This window comes from Haliotis rubra, unplaced genomic scaffold, assembly GCF_003918875.1.
Source record: "Haliotis rubra isolate DU_JTF1 unplaced genomic scaffold, ASM391887v1 Scf230, whole genome shotgun sequence".
Classification (NCBI taxonomy): domain Eukaryota; kingdom Metazoa; phylum Mollusca; class Gastropoda; order Lepetellida; family Haliotidae; genus Haliotis; species Haliotis rubra.
This window is the reverse complement of record NW_025766337.1, coordinates 1,115,540-1,136,920: the sequence shown is the minus strand read 5'-3', so window position 1 is coordinate 1,136,920 and position 21,381 is coordinate 1,115,540. Positions and strand designations below refer to the sequence as shown.

Genomic DNA, 21,381 nt, shown 5'->3' with positions numbered 1-21,381 from the left:
CTTATGCAGACCTTCCTCCACCAATGAAGGCAGAACCCTCAGGAGACCCGGGCTTTGGCTTTCACCATGGCGCTTCAAAGGAATGTTCCCTCCAGTCCATCATGAAGGGTTGTTTTTGGAAGTCGGATACCGTCTTTGCCTCGCACCACCTTCGGAATTCCTCGGTTACAGATGTGCAAGGTCAGCATCAGTTTGGTCCTTTGGTCCTGGCGCAGCAGTTGTCATCAACCCGTGTTCACAGATAAAGCAATCCTTTCTTGATTGGTTTGCTATGTACCTAATAGAAGATATCGATGTTATCCATATCTTGGTACTTTTTTCTCTTGGGCTTAGATCATTCTCACCTATGGGAATAGGGCGTGTCAGCACTGTCATAAGTTATGACTTGATAGACTGTGAGGCAAGTCTTGTGCAACATGCAGAGATGGTCGATATTCCGCTTACTGACCTCTACTCTTTGAGCAATCACGTCAGTGAAGTGTTTCCGATTACCTGCGTGGTTTTCGAAGCATTCTCCTATCTCACCTTTGGTAAGTTAGGGAGATTGGTAATGAGTGTTAAATTAGTTGAGCAACCGGGCTATTCCCTCTTTCACCGCCGTCCAGCGTGTGTCTGTGGGGGGTAGTTTCGAAGCAGGGACTGGCCAGATTAAGGTCTTCGACTTTAATTCACTGGGGTCACCTGATAAATCGCGGGGCGGCGGGGCCTACTTGCCAAACTGCGTCCTTTTGCTTGTCAAAAGTTGCGGCTGAAAACCACATTAATTCGGGAGCGCCCACTCAGATTTTGAGACATGTCTTGAAATGTGTTTTTACAGATGAAAATATCAAAAACTTAGAAAAAATAAGGGGTAGTGGAACGTTATTTGAAACAAACATTAACTGCCTGTATTATGTCATCAGCATGCACGGTATTGACAGGTGAAATTGACACCTGAGCACACGCTCGGGTGAGGGGTCACCTCAGTAGATTTTTGTCTTCATAATGTTGAATATGTCTTCAGTCAATGAAACGATGATCATAATCATATCATCACACCAACTCTGTGTGGTTTTTTCCCTCGGTTTACGTTAGGTAGACGTTTGTTACAGTGATATTTGTTATTTAAGTAACTCTCATATCTCTTCATTTTCAGTAACAGTCAAAAAGCATTTTTCTAGCATTTCCGACAGTACTTTAGTTGTATGGGGATATGGACCATCTGATACATACATTATCTATATATTTGAGAAGTCACCTTTTCTGTATGAAATATTAGCAATCAGTTGATAGGGGACTAATGGCTGTGTCTGCTCATGTCATGTAATTAAACATCTATAAATGTGTAAATTATTGTTGTATTTAAACACATTTAATAGAACCACTGTACAGTCCGTTTGAGTCAGAAACGGACCAATGAATTGCAAATTTTATCATTGTACAAAATTGCCACATAAATATAAATAGTACACCTGTTTATCATTTACTAATACCCAACAGCTTTCTTATATTGGAAAATTTTCCGGACTCCACTAAAAAGGTTGTTTTAGAAACTATCATCATTAAAATGTTTTAATTTGTGTGATTTTGACACGACCCCCTACCTGCTTCGCATCACCCTCACAATGTTTTTGTTCCAGAACATTTGTCAGTACCATTGCTGATACTCCTAAAGCTTTTGCTGCCCGCTTACGTACACTTTAATCATCAACTGTTTCACGTCAGCATTCAACTTCATTTTTCATCAGGCATGTGTATCCTGTGCGCGATGAGATAGTGGCTGTTCCGTTTCTGCGGTTTCACCCCGCCGCGACAGATAACAACTTTTGCGTTTTCAATGATGATAGTTTCTTAAACAACCTTTTTGGTGGAGTCCGGAAAATTTTCAAATATATGAAAGCTGTTGGGTATTAGTAAATGATAAACAGGTGTACTATTTATATTTATGTGGCAATTTTGTACAATGATAAAATTTGCAATTCATCGGTCCGTTTCTGACTCAAACGGACTGGGTTTTTTTGTAGTTGCTGATCTCAGTGGTTACAGCAAATGTCCATGTTGATGATTAATATTTAAGATGGATTGTAATCAATACTTTGAATCCCTCACAGTTATTGTGTATCATCACTCAATATTATGGGACCTGGGTGAACAGTTTTGTCTGGAGCAACTAGATTTTATGTCAATATGCACCTGCATCATGCTGATATGAATAGCACTTGAGTATGATTGTTATCTTCTGTTGCATGTGATACTTTTGTCTTTTCTTAATTACAAAGGTTCTCAATGTGTAACATTACCATAACTTTCTGTGAAACTCTCAAAATAAATCAGGATTTGTTTGATTTTTAGGCTTCAATGCTTTTGTCATGTTTTGTGAGCAGTAAGCATGGTAAGTATAAAGGCAACAATGTTTTACCTGTGTGTTTCAAGAAGAACTTTCCTTTTTCCGTCGCCCACAAATGGCAAGCGTGGTTTTGGTCGTGGTCTTACTGTCTTTGGATTTTCATTTTGTTATTGAGGTAGTGCAGAGGTAGGGTCCGGAAATGTCTTGGTTTTTTTTCCATCAACAAAGTGCTGTAAATGAACTCGCATTTATTAGTCTATAGAAACGACGAAAAACAACACAGACATCTGTCTGTCCTTAACATTCCAATAACTGATTACAAGAATAACTGAATCAGTGAAAACGGGTGTAAACTGGTTATGTAAAAACTAAAAAGCACTGAAACATCTACCAAGTAAAAGATTTCTAAATTTACATTAACTTCAACATTAGTTAAGATGTTATTAAATTTTAGTTTCCATACCTTTGTGTATACGAAGAAATGTTTACCTCGGCTGTGGTCACGTGTATGTCCATGTTCAGTTGATATTTGGGGCGACCATACAAACGTATCCATCGTTGACATTTGTCAACATTTCTGGCAGGCTTGAGGGAATAAAGGTGATACCAACAGCAAGTCGTTCCGGGTACCGTGTGTCCGAGTTGCAGGCACCCCAGCTACACCTTTTCACCATGATCAAAAAGTTGACTATAGAGGTGGATTTATTTTTGAAAAGTCCGCCAGACCGCTGATGTCGGACAAAATGGTGGTCAGCTGTCAGTTGACTGCAGCGCGATACGGATGGAATAATTTGACGTTCCTCATTGGTCATGTCATTTGTGTGATTGACAGGTGGCGATACGTTAATTATGGTGACGTCATACATGTTGTGGATGACGTTGTCTACCACCAGGGAGAAGCCTACATCGTGACGTTCCAGCATCGTTAACAGAGTTGTGTCGACCTCGGTGGGGGCTTTGTGGAACTACGACCATCAGTTGACGCCTCAACTGGACTCAGATATGCAGCCCCCGTACCCGGTGAACGTAGAATTACTGTGTCGTTAACTTCTGGTGTGGGGAACGTGCACCATGGTTGAAACTATGTCAGGCTATCGACCTGAACGACGGAATTAAACATCTCGGTTTCTCTCCTGTCTTCCGTTGGATTATTCTAACCATTTTAAGTTATGGTTTATATGGACTGCTTTTGATCATGCTGAACCATGATTCCCAATTGCTGCCCCTGTGTATATGTGACCGCCTCTTTCTCATTTACCTCATCTTTCTCTATACCAAGCTCTTTTCCCTATTTCTATACCAAGCTCCTTTCCCTATTTCTATACCAAGCTCTTTTCCCTATTTCTACCCCTTTCTCTATTGCCAATACCTATTTTGATATCCAAGAACAACTATATTTCATTGGATCCTGCAGACGTAAACTGGAGACTTGTTTCACTGATCATATTCGCGTAACAACACCGATAGCTGCGTGGTTAGAGTGTTCGCTCGTCCCGCCATAAATCCCGGTTCCATTCCCAACATGGGCACAGTGTGTTGAGTTTATTTCCTATGTGCCCATTCGTGATACTGCTGGAAAACTGCTAAAATGCCGTAAAACCATATTCACTCACTCTTTCATACTCCTTGTAGCGCTCTGTCAGTTACTAAAGGTGATTAGGCAATACAGTAAATGGTCCGTTATCCGTTATCTTTTCTACTCAGACTGAATTTACCCCGTTACAAAGCGTTCCCCGATATACCTAGTCGTTGGTTACAGCTGGTTGTGCAACTTCTACTAAAAGCGCCTGTCCTACTTTCGCTGTGTATATAAGGCTACGCGTGTCTCTAGTCCGAAGCTCGTTGAGCTAAGGCAACACCAGTCGCCTCCCGCAAGCCCTGGTTGACACTATGGACGTGTTGTCACTGTTACTGGCCGTGTTTATGGTTCTCGCTTCTCTCCTACTACTGGGATACATGTGAGTACAGGGTGCAGGTTATATATCGTACCTTCAATGACCGGGAATACCCGCGAAATTCATCGACCTATCGGGATGAGAAGGTCGTGCTTCTGAACGTGTGTCCCAGAATTAAACAGCATTTCCGGGTTACATGGCAACGTCAATATGGCGTCTATATATACACCTCTGGATGTAACGATGAAACTGACCCAAGTTGGATTCTTAAGATTCGGAAAGCGATGGGGTAGCCTGGTGGTTAAAGCGTCCGCTCGTCACTCCAAAAGCCCGGGTTCGATTCCCCTACAATACGTGACGCCCATTTCCGTTGTCCTCCGCCGTGATATTGCTTGAATATTGCTAAAGGGGCGTAAAACCATACTCACTCACTCACTCAAGATCCCGCTCCTCCCTTGCATATGGTAACCCGCCCCGCCTCAACTCTCTCCATCTATCCATTTCAGCAACTAATATGCTAGTTCTAACTTGAAGTGCACATTAAACGGTGACTGTTTCAGCTACGCAACATGGACTCACGGTATGTTCCTGCAGATGGGGATCCCAGCACCTAAGCCCGGGTTACTGGGTATCGTGAGCCGCTACAAGAAAGAGGTACCACCCAATAACATGTGAAGTTCACTACAGTTAAAAATAAACTTCATTTCACTCGCGATACGACGTATGCTTAAGGTCGGAGGGAATCCCGGAGTGACTGACAGCGTATCATTTCCTCAAGACGCGGACCGTGTGCTCATCAAGTCAGCCACTGGTTACCAACCGCTATTCAGTCACTCCTAACAAATGGAAATGTAACAGAGACTTTGATCTTTATAAACTTCAAGAAGATTAGTGAGATAAACGAAAATATCAAACCCGACTTGAATTTCCTTAAAATGTTCAAAAACTTCATGATATTGGTATTGATTTACACATATTTTTATTCTCATTCAACAATGCCCGTGAAATTCCGGATTAGAATTGGTCTTCAGTAACCCATTGGTTGACACGTGTTGTCGTATCCCATTTGATAGATCGATGCTCATGCTGTTGATCACTGGAGCGTCTGTCTAGACTCAAATATTTACAGACCGCGGCCATGTTGCTGGAATATTGCTGATTGCGGCGTTAAACAACAAACCAACCAACAACTCAGCAATTGGATTCTGGTCTAAAGTTCTGTCGGAAATAGAAAAAATATGTTTTTAGTCTATTACTCTGAATCCCTAAATTCAACACAATTGCAAATAGCATACGTCGAAATAACCTACATCAGTCTAACTGGGCGTTCAGTGGGATGCGTAATAGGATATCCAGAAAAGCATGTTTACTCGTAAAATCAGGCAAAACTTAGAAAAAATACGAATAGCTGCTGAAAACAATAGATCAGACTATAGATGGCAATTGGGTCGCTCAGCCAGGTATGACGACTGACCGTCAACTCACTTGGCATGAAATGCACGTGCGATCATCTCATATATATTTTATACTTTCTCATGTGTATTGACTATGTCTCTATTGATTATCTAATCTTAGCTGATATCTCTGTCCCCCAGCCCGACCCCAACCACCCTATGCAACACCCGTCCTTTACTTTTGAGACAACCCCTCCTACCTGTCTTTTTTATAGTGATAGTGAGACTCCATGGTAGCTACATCCTTAATAGTGTCAGTATTAAAGTTATTTTTTTTTACGTCTGTTATCGTTTATAATGAAGTTTAATTTCAAAATGGGCATTTAAAAGTGTCAATTGTAACACAATATCATCGCATATTAATTTGCATGAAGCCATGGTCTGTTCTAAATAAGTCGCATTGGACTAAGAAAAAAACTGCATTGCTCATTTCTGCACCAATATCTCCTCAGTAAAGTCATTTTTTTACGTTTCCTATCTAACAACTATAAATGTGAAAAAGCAGGGTTTTTTTCTCTTTTCGACAGTACTTTAGTAAGCAATTGGCTATACTGGCATCCAGGCCCCTAAACAATGTCAACTCCCTGGCAGAACAAGCCCAGTGCCGAATACATTCAAACAGAGTGACTGAGTGAGTGAGTATGGTTTTACGCCGCTTTTTAGCAATATTCCAGCAATATCACGGCGGGGGACACCAGAAATTGGCTTCACAAATTGTACCCATGTGGGCATTCAAACAGAGACCGGCCTCGTTTTCCAGGTTTCATGTTATTGTTGACGGGAAGTCCGGGTTCGATTCCCACCAGGTTTCCCTCTGTAAAGTCCATTTGGCTGGAATTTAAGATGAGAAGCGACGTAGAACCCTTCTCATGCATGCACGCACTCACTCACTCACTCTCTGTCTTCCCCAGGGAATGGGCGGTTGTGATCAACGGCTCGTAAAGGAATATGGTCGCGTTGTGGGGTAAGTACTGTTAAACTGCATTACACATTACCATAACGACGCTTTAAGACGTCAGGATCGAATCCCATAATCAACTCCAATATACATGTAGTTCTTGACGAGCCACTCACTCACTAACTCACAGTCTTGAAAGTGTCACATGTCGCATAAACCAAGACTGATATTAACGTCGTTAGAACCCCGGTGACCTGGAAAACCGGATCCTGAACGACTGGTGTTTAGAGAGTGTATGGATACAAAGGGGCGTAACTCTGTACGTCAAACTGTCCAACAACACTTCACGTGGTCACGTTTTCAAGTCAATGTTTCAGCGTGTTCCACGGCAGAATCCCATCCCTCGTCATTTCAGACCCCGCCATGATTAAACAGATTTGTGTGAAGGACTTCTCCAACTTTGTCAACAGATCGGTAAGTTCTCTCAGATCGGGGTGGTGGATGTTGGAGTGGACCAGTAGTGGAGGGATGACCCGGAAGTGAGTTCTACGAGATCCGGGTGTCTGCCCTTTAGGGTTTGAGGGATGATGAGGAAGTGATTTCTACCAGATCCGGGTGTCTGCCCTTTAGGGGTGGAGGGATGACCCAGTAGAGAGTTCTATGAGATCCGGGTGTCTGCCGTTAAGGGGTGGAGGGGTGGCACAGTAGAGAGTTCTACCAGATCCGGGTGTCTGCCCTTTAAGTGAGAGCATAACAATAAACTGTTACATATCAGGAAAACATGATGCATGATTTAAACATACACTTCGCCATGCTGTAGCAGTACTTGCTTGTTGTTGTTTCAGACGTTCGGCCCGATGCCCAAGATCGTGATGGACTGTATCGCGGAGATCTACGACGAACACTGGAAATTCATGCGATGTGTTCTCAGTCCTACATTCCGTACGTCTAAACTCAAACAGGTAAATAAGTCCACTAAGACCGTAAATATATACACGGATTGTGACATTTTAACAGGTAACAGACAGGTATTTTCCAACAAATAGATATATACAAGTCTTCCTAAACATACAAATATTCCCAGTCAGGTGAATATACACAACAGGTAAAGATATACAGTCAGATATTCTTAAAACGATATATACTTTAGTGTATTTCAAACTGATAAATATGTAGATTTTTCTCAAACAAAAAAATATGTGCAGGTATTCTTCAATACACATGAGAAAACAAGCAGGCAAACTTCACTGGTTGACGTTTGTTCTAAATGTTGTCCCATCTGGTTAAATCCACGAGAGCGAGTATGGTAATATCAAACTAGGGGTATCCGGGGAATCAGCGGATCCTGTCATCTACAAGGGATACAACTTTACTCCGCCTTTTGCACGCACACTCACACATACATACACGGAAACACGCACGCGCACGCGCACACGCACGCACACACAAGCACGAAAGCACACATACCTACCGAGCAGTAATGACTTTATTAATTCGTATTTGAAAGTCGAGATCTGTAAAAACAGAAGTTTTATGACACATAAGTTGGAAGAGCATCCGGCTTACCTGATCGTGCGTGATGTCTTTCTGACCATGTTGTGTTGGGTGTCTCCAGATGATGACGTTGATTGAGAGATGTTCCGACCTGATGGTGAAAAACATGGATATAGAAGCAAAGAAGAAGAAAAGCGTGGATATGAGACAGTAAGACTCAATAACAATTGACATGCCAGCATCTGATTGGTCACTTGATGAATTCTTGACTACAACCTCGTGAGAATTATACGATTTAAAGAAAGTCCAAACCCTTTGCGAAAATATTGCAAACTTTCTTAATCACCTGCCACAATGCGATCATTTAGACATTTTGACTCACTTGCTGCTGCAGTTTTATGGGATGCTACACCATGGACGTCATCGCCAACACCGGCTTCAGCATCGACCTCGACAGTCAGTCCGACCCCGACAATGTCTTCGTCACCTATTGCCGGAAGGCTTTTAAACTGACCTTTCCCATAATCTTCCTGTTGACACGTAAGTACGCTTAAAGGACGCCATCTCAAAGTATGAATACACAGGTATAAACGTACCAAGCTGTTTGGAGCTGATCCAGAAAGTTTCTTGCAACGATTTGTAACTGTGCATGGAACTTTAATATACAACTTCAAGAACTAAGAGTCTAAGCAAGGATCTACAAGTACCTGATTACTGCAAGTCGCTGAAGTTTGCCCAATTTTCCAAAGGTCGGAGATCTCACTTGTTCAGGTTGTTCAGTTTTGGTATTTTAATGGACATGCGTCCATGACATCAAATAATGACGACAGATTTCCCTTTTTTCGACCTTTCCTTCTCTGTAAGGCTTACAACGTCCTAATCAACCCTTGCATCACAGAATGGCACACACATGTTTTCCTAGTAAATGAGCCCCTGTCGTGTTCCTTTATTTTGTACTGTGAGTATAGTAGGAAGGTATGGATCACCAGTATTCTATGGCGTCGTTACAGCCAATAGTGACGATGGCTTGGTGAGGCACGGTCAGTTGGCCGAATGTGTGACACCTATTACCTATTGACTCCGGCACCTGTTGGAAGTGCCGGTACTATTGTATTGCTCACAGATGCCTGTCTTAAACATTATGTGTCTCAGTAAGTTAATGCTGTTCCTGTTGCCTGTCATCAATATGATCTGTCTCAGTAACTTAATGATGTTTCTAAAACCGAATTTCAGTGTTGTTTCCCTTCACCAAGTCCATCTTTGGGAAGATTGACTTCCAGGTTTTGGATTTCGACAAAGACAAGGCCAAGTTCCGTGAGGTGGTGAAACAGGTGATCGAGGACAGGAAGGACAACCCGGACCCGGTGAGCTACCACGAACACCTCTAACTCGAACACCTCTCACTCGAACACCCTCTAACTCGAACACCTCTAAGTCGAACACCTCTGACTCGATTTCTTCTAGCTCCAACGCCTATATTTCTGACTCCCCCCAACTAAAAATCCCACTACACTACTCCCTCCAGCATAAACAACTCCAACTCGCATACAAACTCAAACTTCTGTAACCCGAAAACCTTTGGAATATTTCGGTATTTCGGTTTTGAGAAATGATAGGAACACGATTTGTTTGGGTGGCATTTTAGAAGTTGGGAAGCACTTTATTATCAAATTGTATGGATAGCAATTTCTGTTTCTTTGTAAAATGATATTTTTTTGTAAAGGAATTGTTATCCATAAAGTTTCTTAAAATTAAATTTACCCCCCCCCCTCTTTAGATTTAACACCCTCAAGTATCGAGTGGCAGACGCGACGATCCTGATGATATTCACTCTTCCGAAAAAAAGAAAGAAGCGCCCAGGCCAAAAAAAGGAGATGCATTAAACGTATTTATTGTTCATAAGTCGATTAAGCTTGAACACAGATGAAGGAAATTCGACACACGGATGGACATATGTATTGTTGTCATTAACAGCATATATTCAGTTCACTCACTGCACCGCCCGGAGAGCGGAAGGTCGCGGGTTCGATCCCCCCCCGACCGCGTCATACCAAAAGACGTTAAAATATGGTACTTGTTGATCCCTGCCTGGCGCTCGGCATTAATGGGTACAACAAGGACTGGTCGGCTCGGAGTCAGTATAATGTGTCTGAGTGGGGTATTCATGCTTCACTGCGGCATGGTATCTCAGTGAGCTAGCACAATAAAACCAGCTTAAGTCTGGGCTAGTACAAGAAGCCGCACATACACATACACACGCATAAGAAGCCGCACATACACATACACACGCATGCACGTCGTCATATGAGCGAAATATTCTCAAGCACGACGTTAAACCCAATTTCACCTCACCTCACTCACTGCACATGTGTGGACACAAGGGGGTTAGCACTTGGTGACACCCCCTTGCAGCCGGCGCTGCTCGACACTGCCTTGGAGGGGATTCCACAAGTCGTCGGATTTTAGCATGGGGAATTCTGCGCCATTCCATTGGCCAGTTCTGCAAGTGTCTGAGGATTGTGGTAACGTTTCCGGACGTTTCGTAATTAATCGCTGGACCAAACGCTTGCCATGCGTTCCCCAGGTTCCATGCCTGTACCCTGTTGTACCATTGGACACGTGGTTGTCGGTGTAGTCGTCTCGGGACAGGTCCAACTTTTGGTCCATATGCTCGAATTCCCGCTTCTCTCTGACGATTTCTGATGGTTTGGTCCGAAATTCATCGAAGACAAGGCACCAGCCCTACAGTGCCCGTTGCTGTAGCAAATATATAAGTGAAACCCCGATGAATCGGGTCAAGAGCAGAAGTAGTTACTCTTGTTCTTCCACTTTGGGGACGATCTTGGGTCGAATTGAAGCGGGTATATCGATGCCATAATCGAGATACGGTGATGTGGTGGACGTTGAAGTGACTTGCAACGGCAGACTGTGACTTCCCTGCTCCCAAACGTCCAGTGGCGATATTTCGGCCAGTAGCATTCAATCTTGGCATTTTTTTTATCTCCGGTTACGTCGTAAATTTCGTAATGAAATGATGAATTTGGTTTGGTTCTTTTATAGTGCATGTCTCTACTCATGTGTCAGACACATTGCAGGTGCATTACGTGGAAAGCCTTTTCTGCTTCGCACGTTTTTAATTTTTTTATGACAAACGTTTACAAACACATTTTGGCATGCGTTTGCGCGCAATACACAAAAACCTTGATATAATTGACGGGATTCAAACATATTAATTGTCTTAATGGCAATTGCTGTTAAAATATATCGAAATGAACTGCTGAAAACGCCTAATTGCGTTTCTTTTTTGAAGAGTGTAACGTTGTTCCTGAAGGCCTCAAACTTCCTGGAACTGAATTATATGTTATTTACAAGACAAAGCAATATACACAACTGACTACAGCATGAGCCACACACTGCCGAGCAAACTGACTCCATGAGGAACATCTCTCCACAGCGCTACGGGGACATGCTACAGGCGATGTTGGACACCAACAAGGAGGGGGCAGAAAGAGACTCGGACGACGACTCCGATGACGACACCGAAACAACACTTGACTTCAAGTACTACAAGAAGCGAGGTATTCACCTATTAGTTCATTTGGCCTATATTCGTGTCATTTCGGGTCAATCCGGAAAGGCTCGACAAAGAGCGAGGTATTTACCATCAGTGCATTCACCAATACTGTGTTATTCCGGGCGGTAAAAGAAAATCTCTGCGCCAGCGAATATCAAGGCGTCCATTTGTACGACTGGCTGGTATGCTGCGTTATAAACTAGGTTTGTAAGACAACGTGTGTTTTACCAATCTTATTAAAGCAAATCTATTGCACCAAGGTAAAATCAACTCTAAGCTCACTTGGGCCGCCCAGTTTACGTAATTGTATACATTCATAAATGGCCGTTTAAGTTTGTTTTTGAAAGTAACATATATGTATTTATTAGAATGCTTGTTCACTCGCACAAAGAATTTAGAAACTTCAGCGTCCATTAGAATGTTCATTCTGTGTTGTATCCAATGTAGGGGTTATCTGATTCCTGAGATGAATCGTCACGGCAAGACAAATCTCACTGTGATTTCGTAACGTACCTGTACTGGATGACTAATGATAACCCGCCAAGCGATTTAAACTTTGGGAATACTTTCATGATTACTTCTGTCAATGTTTTGGAGCCTCAGTGGAGACTTGGTTAGTTGACTGTATTCTCAGTGGAGACGTGGTTAGTTGACTGTATTCTCAGTGGAGACGTGGTTAGTTGACTGTATTCTCAGTGGAGACTTGGTTAGTTGACTGTATTCTCAGTGGAGACGTGGTTAGTTGACTGTATTCTCAGTGGAGACGTGGTTAGTTGACTGTATTCTCAGTGGAGACGTGGCTTGTTGACTGTATTCTCAGTGGAGACGTGGTTAGTTGACTGTATTCTCAGTGGAGACTTGGTTAGTTGACTGTATTCTCAGTGGAGACGTGGTTAGTTGACTGTATTCTCAGTGGAGACTTGGTTAGTTGATTGTATTCTCAGTGGAGACTTGGTTAGTTGACTGTATTCTCAGTGGAGACGTGGTTAGTTGACTGTATTCTCAGTGGAGACGTGGTTAGTTGACTGTATTCTCAGTGGAGACGTGGTTGGTTGACTGTATTCTCAGTGGAGACCTGGTTAGTTGACTGTATTCTCAGTGAAGACGTGGTTAGTTGACTGTATTCTCAGTGGAGACGTGGTTAGTTGACTGTATTCTCAGTGGAGACGTGGTTAGTTGACTGTATTCTCAGTGGAGACTTGGTTAGTTGACTGTATTCTCAGTGGAGACGTGGTTAGTTGACTGTATTCTCAGTGGAGACGTGGTTAGTTGACTGTATTCTCAGTGGAGACGTGGTTGGTTGACTGTATTCTCAGTGGAGACCTGGTTAGTTGACTGTATTCTCAGTGAAGACGTGGTTAGTTGACTGTATTCTCAGTGGAGACGTGGTTGGTTGACTGTATTCTCAGTGGAGACTTGGTTAGTTGACTGTATTCTCAGTGGAGACGTGGTTAGTTGACTGTATTCTCAGTGGAGACGTGGTTGGTTGACTGTATTCTCAGTGGAGACCTGGTTAGTTGACTGTATTCTCAGTGAAGACGTGGTTAGTTGACTGTATTCTCAGTGGAGACGTGGTTGGTTGACTGTATTCTCAGTGGAGACTTGGTTAGTTGACTGTATTCTCAGTGGAGACGTGGTTAGTTGACTGTATTCTCAGTGGAGACGTGGTTAGTTGACTGTATTCTCAGTGGAGACCTGGTTAGTTGACTGTATTCTCAGTGAAGACGTGGTTAGTTGACTGTATTCTCAGTGGAGACGTGGTTAGTTGACTGTATTCTCAGTGGAGACTTGGTTAGTTGACTGTATTCTCAGTGGAGACTTGGTTAGTTGACTGTATTCTCAGTGGAGATGTGGTTGGTTGACTGTATTTTCAGTGGAGACGTGGTTAGTTGACTGTATTCTCAGTGGAGACGTGGTTAGTTGACTGTATTCTCAGTGCAGACGTGGTTGGTTGACTGTATTCTCAGTGGAGACGTGGTTAGTTGACTGTATTCTCAGTGGAGACTTGGTTAGTTGACTGTATTCTCAGTGGAGACTTGGTTCGTTGACTGTATTCTCAGTGGAGACTTGGTTAGTTGACTGTATTCTCAGTGGAGACTTGGTTGGTTGACTGTATTCTCAGTGGAGACTTGGTTAGTTGTCTGTACATAGTCTTAGTAGAGATTTGGTTGGTTGACTGTATTCTCAGTGGAGACCTGGTTGGTTGACTGTACATAGTCTTAGTAGAGACTTGGTTGGTTGACTGTATTCTCAGTGGAGACTTGGTTGGTTGACTGTACATAGTCTTAGTAGAGACTTGGTCTGTTGACTGTATTCTCAGTGGAGACTTGGTTAGTTGACTGTATTCTCAGTGGAGATGTGGTTAGTTCACTGTATTCTCAGTGGAGACGTGGTTAGTTCACTGTACATAGTCTTAGTAGAGACGTGGTTGGTTGACTGTATTCTCAGTGGAGACGTGGTTAGTTCACTGTACATAGTCTTAGTAGAGACTTGGTTGGTTGACTGTATTTTCAGTGGAGACTTGGTTGGTTGACTGTATTCTCAGTGGAGACTTGGTTGGTTGACTGTATTCTCAGTGGAGACGTGGTTAGTTCACTGTACATAGTCTTAGTAGAGACTTGGTTGGTTGACTGAATTTTCAGTGGAGACTTGATTGGTTGACTGTATTCTCAGTGGAGGCCTGGTTGGTTGACTGTACATAGTCTTAGTAGAGATTTGGTTGGTTGACTGTATTCTCAGTGGAGACCTGGTTGGTTGACTGTACATAGTCTTAGTAGAGACTTGGTTGGTTGACTGTATTCTCAGTGGAGACTTGGTTAGTTGACTGTACATAGTCTTAGTAGAGACTTGGTTGGTTGACTGTATTCTCAGTGGAGGCCTTGTTGGTTGACTGTACATAGTCTTAGTAGAGACTTGGTTGGTTGACTGTATTCCCAGTGGAGGCCTTGTTGGTTGACAGTATTCCCAGTGGAGGCCTGGGTGGTTGACTGTATTCCCAGTGGAGACTTGGTTGGTTGACTGTACAAAGTCTTAGTAGAGACTTGGTTGGTTGGCTGTACATAGTCTTAGTAGAGACTTGGTTGGTTGACCGTATTCTCAGTGGAGACCTGGTTGGTTGACTGTACATAGTCTCAGTAGAGACTTGGTTGGTTGACTGTATTCCCAGTGGAAACTTGGTTGGTTGACTGTAGATAGTCTTAGTAGAGACTTGGTTGGTTGACTGTATTCTCAGTGGAGACTTGGTCGGTTGACTGTACATAGTCTTAGTAGAGACTTGGTTGGTTGACTGTACATAGTCTTAGTAGAGACTTGGTTGGTTGACTGTATTCTCAGTGAAGTCTTGATTAATTCTGGAATCTGTTTAAGGTCTGACGAACTACGAGATTTTCTGCAACTCTCACATCTTCCTCCTCGCCGGCTTCGAGACGACCTCAAGAGCTCTGACCTTCACCGCCTACAACCTGGCAACGCACCCAGAGATCCAGGAGAGGTTGTACCAGTCGATAATCAAGCAATTAGGACATGTAAGTACATTCGGGACAATAAAAATGGTGTACACATCGATACTCTAGTTGTAGGAAATGTAAGTACATTCGGGCACAGGCAAACTGTAGCGCAAATAGGGTTGCACAACAGAGAGTAAAATGACCAGTCTGCCTACATGCTTCGCTCGCTCTAATACCGCTAAAGTTTGCCTGTGATTCGGAGCAGCGAACAGAGTATAGGCCCTGCAACTCGATAATCTAGTATACAGACAATGTAAGTACATCCGGGACAGTGAAAGGTTGTACAAACCGATACTCTAGTACATGGGAAATCTAAGTACATCCGGGACAGCGAAACGGGTGTACAAATCGATAATATGGTATATAGGAAATGTAAACACATTCGGGATCCGAGGGAGACTATCCTAGCCTGGGCTTTTTAAGTCCCTTCAAGGGCCTATGGATGATTTATGTGTTTTAAGGATATTCTGGAGGTACATGTACATACGTATAACTCGACAGCTATCTTCATCTCACGTTTCCAATAGTGTAATACGTCTAAATGTGCAGTAAAGTCTTGTTGGTCGGTACGACTCCGGGAATCGCCTGGTGGATTCCCCATCACCATAGACTGATACTCTGTGTATGTTTCTGTACAGAGCAAGCCCACGTACGCAGAGGTGATGAAGTTGCAGTACCTGGAGAACGTGTTTATGGAAACTCTGAGACTGTATCCCCCGGCAACCAGGTGAGTAGAGATCCCGAGCCCGGTATCTAAAGACCGACTTGTATCACCGGGTATATACCTACTCTGTCGTTGTATCATTCTCTGCAAGGAAACCGTGTATTCTATCTCAGTCCACTGTCACAAATTGAGTCTTCCAGGAACACCCGAGTTGCAGCCAAGAGTACCACCATCAACGGCTACAACATCCCCGCCGGCATGCCTGTCATCATCCCCGTTTACGCAATTCAGCATGACCCTGAGTTCTGGGCCGAACCGGAAAAATTCGACCCCGATAGGTATGCGATCAAGACACTATTATATATCTACACCCAGTGATCAAGACACTATTATATATCTACACCCAGTGATCAAGACACTATTATATATCTACACCCAGTGATCAAGACACTATTATATATCTACACCCAGTGATCAAGACACTATTTTATATCTACACCCAGTGATCAAGACACTATTATATATCTACACCCAGTGATCAAGACACTATTATATATCTACACCCAGCGATTAAGACACTATTATATATCTACACCCAGTGATCAAGACACTATTATATATCTACACCCAGTGATCAAGACACTATTATATATCTACACCCAGTGATCAAGACACTATTATATATCTACACCCAGCGATCAAGACACTATTATATATCTACACCCAGTGATCAAGATCAAGACACTATTATATATCTACACCCAGTGATCAAGACACTATTATATATCTACACCCAGTGATCAAGACACTATTATATATCTACACCCAGTGATCAAGACACTATTATATATCTACACCCAGTGATCAAGACACTATTATATATCTACACCCAGTGATCAAGACACTATTATATATCTACACCCAGTGATCAAGACACTATTATATATCTACACCCAGTGATCAAGACACTATTATATATCTACACCCAGTGATCAAGACACTATTATATATCTACACCCAGTGATCAAGACACTATTATATATCTACACCCAGCGATCAAGACACTATTATATATCTACACCCAGCGATCAAGACACTATTATATATCTACACCCAGTGATCAAGATCAAGACACTATTATATATCTACACCCAGTGATCAAGACACTATTATATATCTACACCCAGTGATCAAGACACTATTATATATCTACACCCAGTGATCAAGACACTATTATATATCTACACCCAGTGATCAAGACACTATTATATATCTACACCCAGTGATCAAGACACTATTATATATCTACACCCAGAATTGTTCCCCCGCAGCTGCTCCAGTCTCTTCATCTTATTGTTCTCAATCTCCCCTTCTCACTTAAACGCTTCCCGTACCTCTCCACCCATCTCTCCTTCTGACTTAAGCGCTTCCCGTACCTCTCCACCCATCTCTCCTTCTCACTTAAACGCTTCCCGTACCTCTCCACCCATCTCTCCTTCTCACTTAAACGCTTCCCGTACCTCTCCACCCATCTCTCCTTCTCACTAAATGCTTCCCGTACCTCTCCACCCATCTCTCCTTCTCACTAAAACGCTTCCCGTACCACTCGACCCATCTCTTATTCTCACTAAACCACTTCCCGTATCTCTCTATCCATCTCTGCCATATCATATTTCTCCGTCTTCCCCGTCCGTCCATCCCTCTTCTCCCCATTTTTATATTTATACCATACAAAGTGTGCTAAGTATCACCACGTTGAAAATTGACACGTTGGATTGTGTACGCTGAAACGTACAAATATCACAAACGTACATCTTCGACCAAAAAGACAACTCTCATCTCTTTCTATGTGATCCACATAACGTGATCACAACCAATCATTTTAGGTTGCTTGCCGAAAGACGATTGTTGCACACTTCAGTAAGAACATTGCCGAGTTCCTGTAGATTTGCGCAGATGACGGGTCGTCCCGAAGGCGCGGTCTGGTCTGAAACCTACAGTGGTCACCCAAACATTGCGCACCGGATATATTTATTCTTTATTTGTTGAACTTATCTTTAGCAAACTTTTAGTATTATTTTTCATATATAACTGTATTTCACCACTGCATATGACGTTAAAAAGCAATAGCGAAGTTGCTGATTGTCTGGATTACTTGGCTGTTCCAGGTTCCTCCCCGAGAACAAGCATGAGTTGCACGAGTACATGTGGATGCCGTTTGGCGTCGGGCCCCGGAACTGTATGGGAATGAGGCTGGCCTTGTTGGAGGCCAAGATGGCGATAGTGGCTTTGGTGCAGAACTTTCGGTTTGTTGTAACTCCGGAGACAATAGTAAGTTGTTCAACCATTAGTTCATATTATATCCATTAATATTTCCTTACTGAGGGGATTACACATCAAATATTTATCACGAAGGTTAACTTTCATTACGAAAATTTATGAAACGCGAAGAACTATTTTCCTTGGCGAAGTCATCCTTTGTTGACATTATTTGTAAAGTTCCAGGAGCTGTCATGGAAGTCCCGTGCAGAGCTAGCGATATATATATCGTCACTCATATGTATCTAGATATACCGTCATAGTCTCTGCGCGTTGGTAGTTGTGAGTGAGTGAGCTTAGTTTTACGCCATTTTTAGCAATATTAGAGCACTATCACGATAGGGGACACCAGAATTGGGCTTCACACATCTTGGGGATCGAAGCCGTGACGAGCGAACGCTTTTAACGTCGAGGCTAACCTCACCGCCCCAGATTTGTATTAACTATAATTCATTACACATAACTATCGACCAAAGGGCATCGTGGGACCATAGCTTCTGGTTTCAGAATATGAGTGTTTGTTGACATGAGCATAGCCCCATCACGTGCTATATCAGCAGCGGTCTGATAGTCAGGAATCACTGTGCCAGAGTGTCCATCACGTGCTATATCAGCAGCGGTCTGATAGTCAGGAATCACTGCGCCAGAGTGTCCTTCACGTGCTATATCAGCAGCGGTCTGATAGTCAGGAATCACTGCGCCAGAGTGTCCATCACGTGCTATATCAGCAGCTGTCTGATAGTCAGGAATCACTGCGCCAGAGTGTCCATCACGTGCTATATCAGCAGCTGTCTGATAGTCAGGAATCACTGTGCCAGAGTGTCCTTCACGTGCTATATCAGCAGCGGTCTGATAGTCAGGAATCACTGCGCCAGAGTGTCCATCACGTGCTATATCAGCAGCGGTCTGATAGTCAGGAATCACTGCGCCAAAGCGTCCATCACGTGCTATATCAGCAGCGGTCTCATAGTCAGGAATCACTGCGCCAGAGTGTCCTTCACGTGCTATATCAGCAGCTGTCTGATAGTCAGGAATCACTGCGCCAGAGTGTCCATCACGTGCTATATCAGCAGCTGTCTGATAGTCAGGAATCACTGCGCCAGAGTGTCCATCACGTGCTATATCAGCAGCGGTCTGATAGTCAGGAATCACTGCGCCAAAGCGTCCATCACGTGCTATATCAGCAGCGGTCTGATAGTCAGGAATCACTGCGCCAGAGTGTCCTTCACGTGCTATATCAGCAGCGGTCTGATAGTCAGGAATCACTGCGCCAAAGCGTCCATCACGTGCTATATCAGCAGCTGTCTGATAGTCAGGAATCACTGCGCCAAAGCGTCCATCACGTGCTATATCAGCAGCTGTCTGATAGTCGGGAATCACTGTGCCAGAGTGTCCATCACGTGCTATATCAGCAGCTGTCTGATAGTCAGGAATCACTGCGCCAGAGTGTCCATCACGTGCTATATCAGCAGCGGTCTGATAGTCAGGAATCACTGTACCAGAGTGTCCATCACGTGCTATATCAGCAGCGGTCTGATAGTCAGGAATAACTGTGCCAGAGTGTCCATCACGTGCTATATCAGCAGCTGTCTGATAGTCAGGAATCACTGCGCCAGAGTGTCCTTCACGTGCTATATCAGCAGCGGTCTGATAGTCAGGAATCACTGCGCCAGAGTGTCCATCACGTGCTATATCAGCAGCGGTCTGATAGTCAGGAATCACTGTGCCAGAGTGTCCATCACGTGCTATATCAGCAGCGGTCTGATAGTCAGGAATCACTGCGCCAAAGCGTCCATCACGTGCTATATCAGCAGCTGTCTGATAGTCAGGAATCACTGTACCAGAGCGTCCATCACGTGCTATATCAGCAGCTGTCTGATAGTCAGGAATCACTGCGCCAGAGCGTCCATCACGTGCTATATCAGCACCGGTCTGATAGTCAGGAATCACTGCGCCAAAGCGTCCATCACGTGCTATATCAGCAGCTGTCTGATAGTCAGGAATCACTGCGTCGGTGTGTCCATCACGTGCTATATCAGCAGCGGTCTGATAGTCAGGAATCACTGCGCCAGAGTGTCCATCACGTGCTATATCAGCAGCTGTCTGATAGTCAGGAATCACTGCGCCAGAGTGTCCATCACGTGCTATATCAGCAGCGGTCTGATAGTCAGGAATCACTGCGCCAGAGTGTCCATCACGTGCTATATCAGCAGCTGTCTGATAGTCAGGAATCACTGCGCCAGAGTGTCCATCACGTGCTATATCAGCAGCGGTCTGATAGTCGGGAATCACTGCGCCAGAGTGTGAACCATTAGTACCATGGGTGTTTCTTTTTAATGTGACATAAAGGGTCAAATTATAACCCCTTATGTAATAATTGTTCTCCATGATATTTTGTAGAATTCTTTTTGTTTCCAAAATGTATTTCTGATTGAACTGTTTTCAGGCTCCGGAACAGCTACAAAATGGACGCTTCATTAGACCCGAAACTCGTGTTTTTGTCGGTGTTGAACGACGTGAATAGAGCAGAGCACAGCTGGGATCTTCATCTGATCTGCTAACCTGTCAAAGGAAAGGGTTGTGATCGTAGACTGACTGACTGAGTTTAGTTTTACGCCGCTTTTAGCAATTTTCCAGCAATATCACGGCGGGGGACACCAGAAATGGGCTTAACACATTGTGCCCATGTGGGGAATCGAACCCAACGCTTTAACCACTAGGCTGTGATCGTAGAAGTATTTTGACATATGGTTCTGTGGATCACTTATTAGAAAGTCACTTGAACATCATCATTTTCTCTTTTCACCTTGTTCTTGCCATAAATGTAGCCATCTAGATAGAAGGGTGATTGGAAAATGTCATGGGAAAAAGTCATGGGAAAAATAACTATGATAAAACATCCTCTTCTCCAGTTATATACCTTGTTACCTTGTTTATACTTAATTATATAAATACTATTTCACTTTCATCTTTAGTAATAAATGTTTTAAAACTGGACTTAAACTGTTTTAATATGTATCAATATGCTGTATGTTCTGTGTCACTGTATGTGATTTTTTAGAATAAAATTTCTGTTCTGTTCAGTAAAAGGACTAGTAATATGTTTTGAGAAGGGCACGGGAGATAGGAGTGTGTTGTTTCTATACTCTGTAGTGACTCTGGGGCTGCTCATCAATTAAATCATTCTATTCCCACAGAGGTTACTCCTGTCATATCTTCCTACGTAACCTCTGTTCTAATACGACCCCTTC

At 43.3% G+C, this 21,381-nt stretch overlaps 1 protein-coding gene across 1 annotated transcript; it reads left to right on the top strand.

Annotated features, from left to right (window-relative positions):
• The first annotated feature begins 4,086 nt into the window (after window positions 1–4,086).
• Window positions 4,087–21,127, top strand: LOC124278062 (cytochrome P450 3A41-like). The gene is made up of 15 exons (XM_046713809.1): window positions 4,087–4,284; window positions 4,782–4,875; window positions 6,587–6,639; window positions 6,951–7,047; window positions 7,419–7,535; window positions 8,189–8,277; window positions 8,462–8,607; window positions 9,301–9,431; window positions 11,522–11,645; window positions 15,008–15,165; window positions 15,786–15,874; window positions 16,012–16,149; window positions 17,980–18,142; window positions 20,577–20,707; window positions 20,851–21,127. Exons 1-14 carry the CDS (start codon window positions 4,217–4,219, stop codon window positions 20,652–20,654), a joined length of 1,545 nt encoding a protein of 514 aa, XP_046569765.1. The 5' UTR covers window positions 4,087–4,216; the 3' UTR covers window positions 20,655–20,707; window positions 20,851–21,127.
• Window positions 21,128–21,381: the final 254 nt, after the last annotated feature.

What these genes read in the sequence shown, in the direction of transcription:
- LOC124278062 (XM_046713809.1), top strand. Translation starts at nt 4,217, where the DNA reads ATGGACGTGTTGTCACTGTTACTGGCCGTGTTTATGGTTCTCGCTTCT. An exon ending in GAATATGGTCGCGTTGTGGG is followed by an intron (nt 6,640 to 6,950) that starts GTAAGTACTGTT and finishes TCAATGTTTCAG; the next exon opens with CGTGTTCCACGGCAGAATCC. An exon ending in CATAATCTTCCTGTTGACAC is followed by an intron (nt 8,608 to 9,300) that starts GTAAGTACGCTT and finishes ACCGAATTTCAG; the next exon opens with TGTTGTTTCCCTTCACCAAG.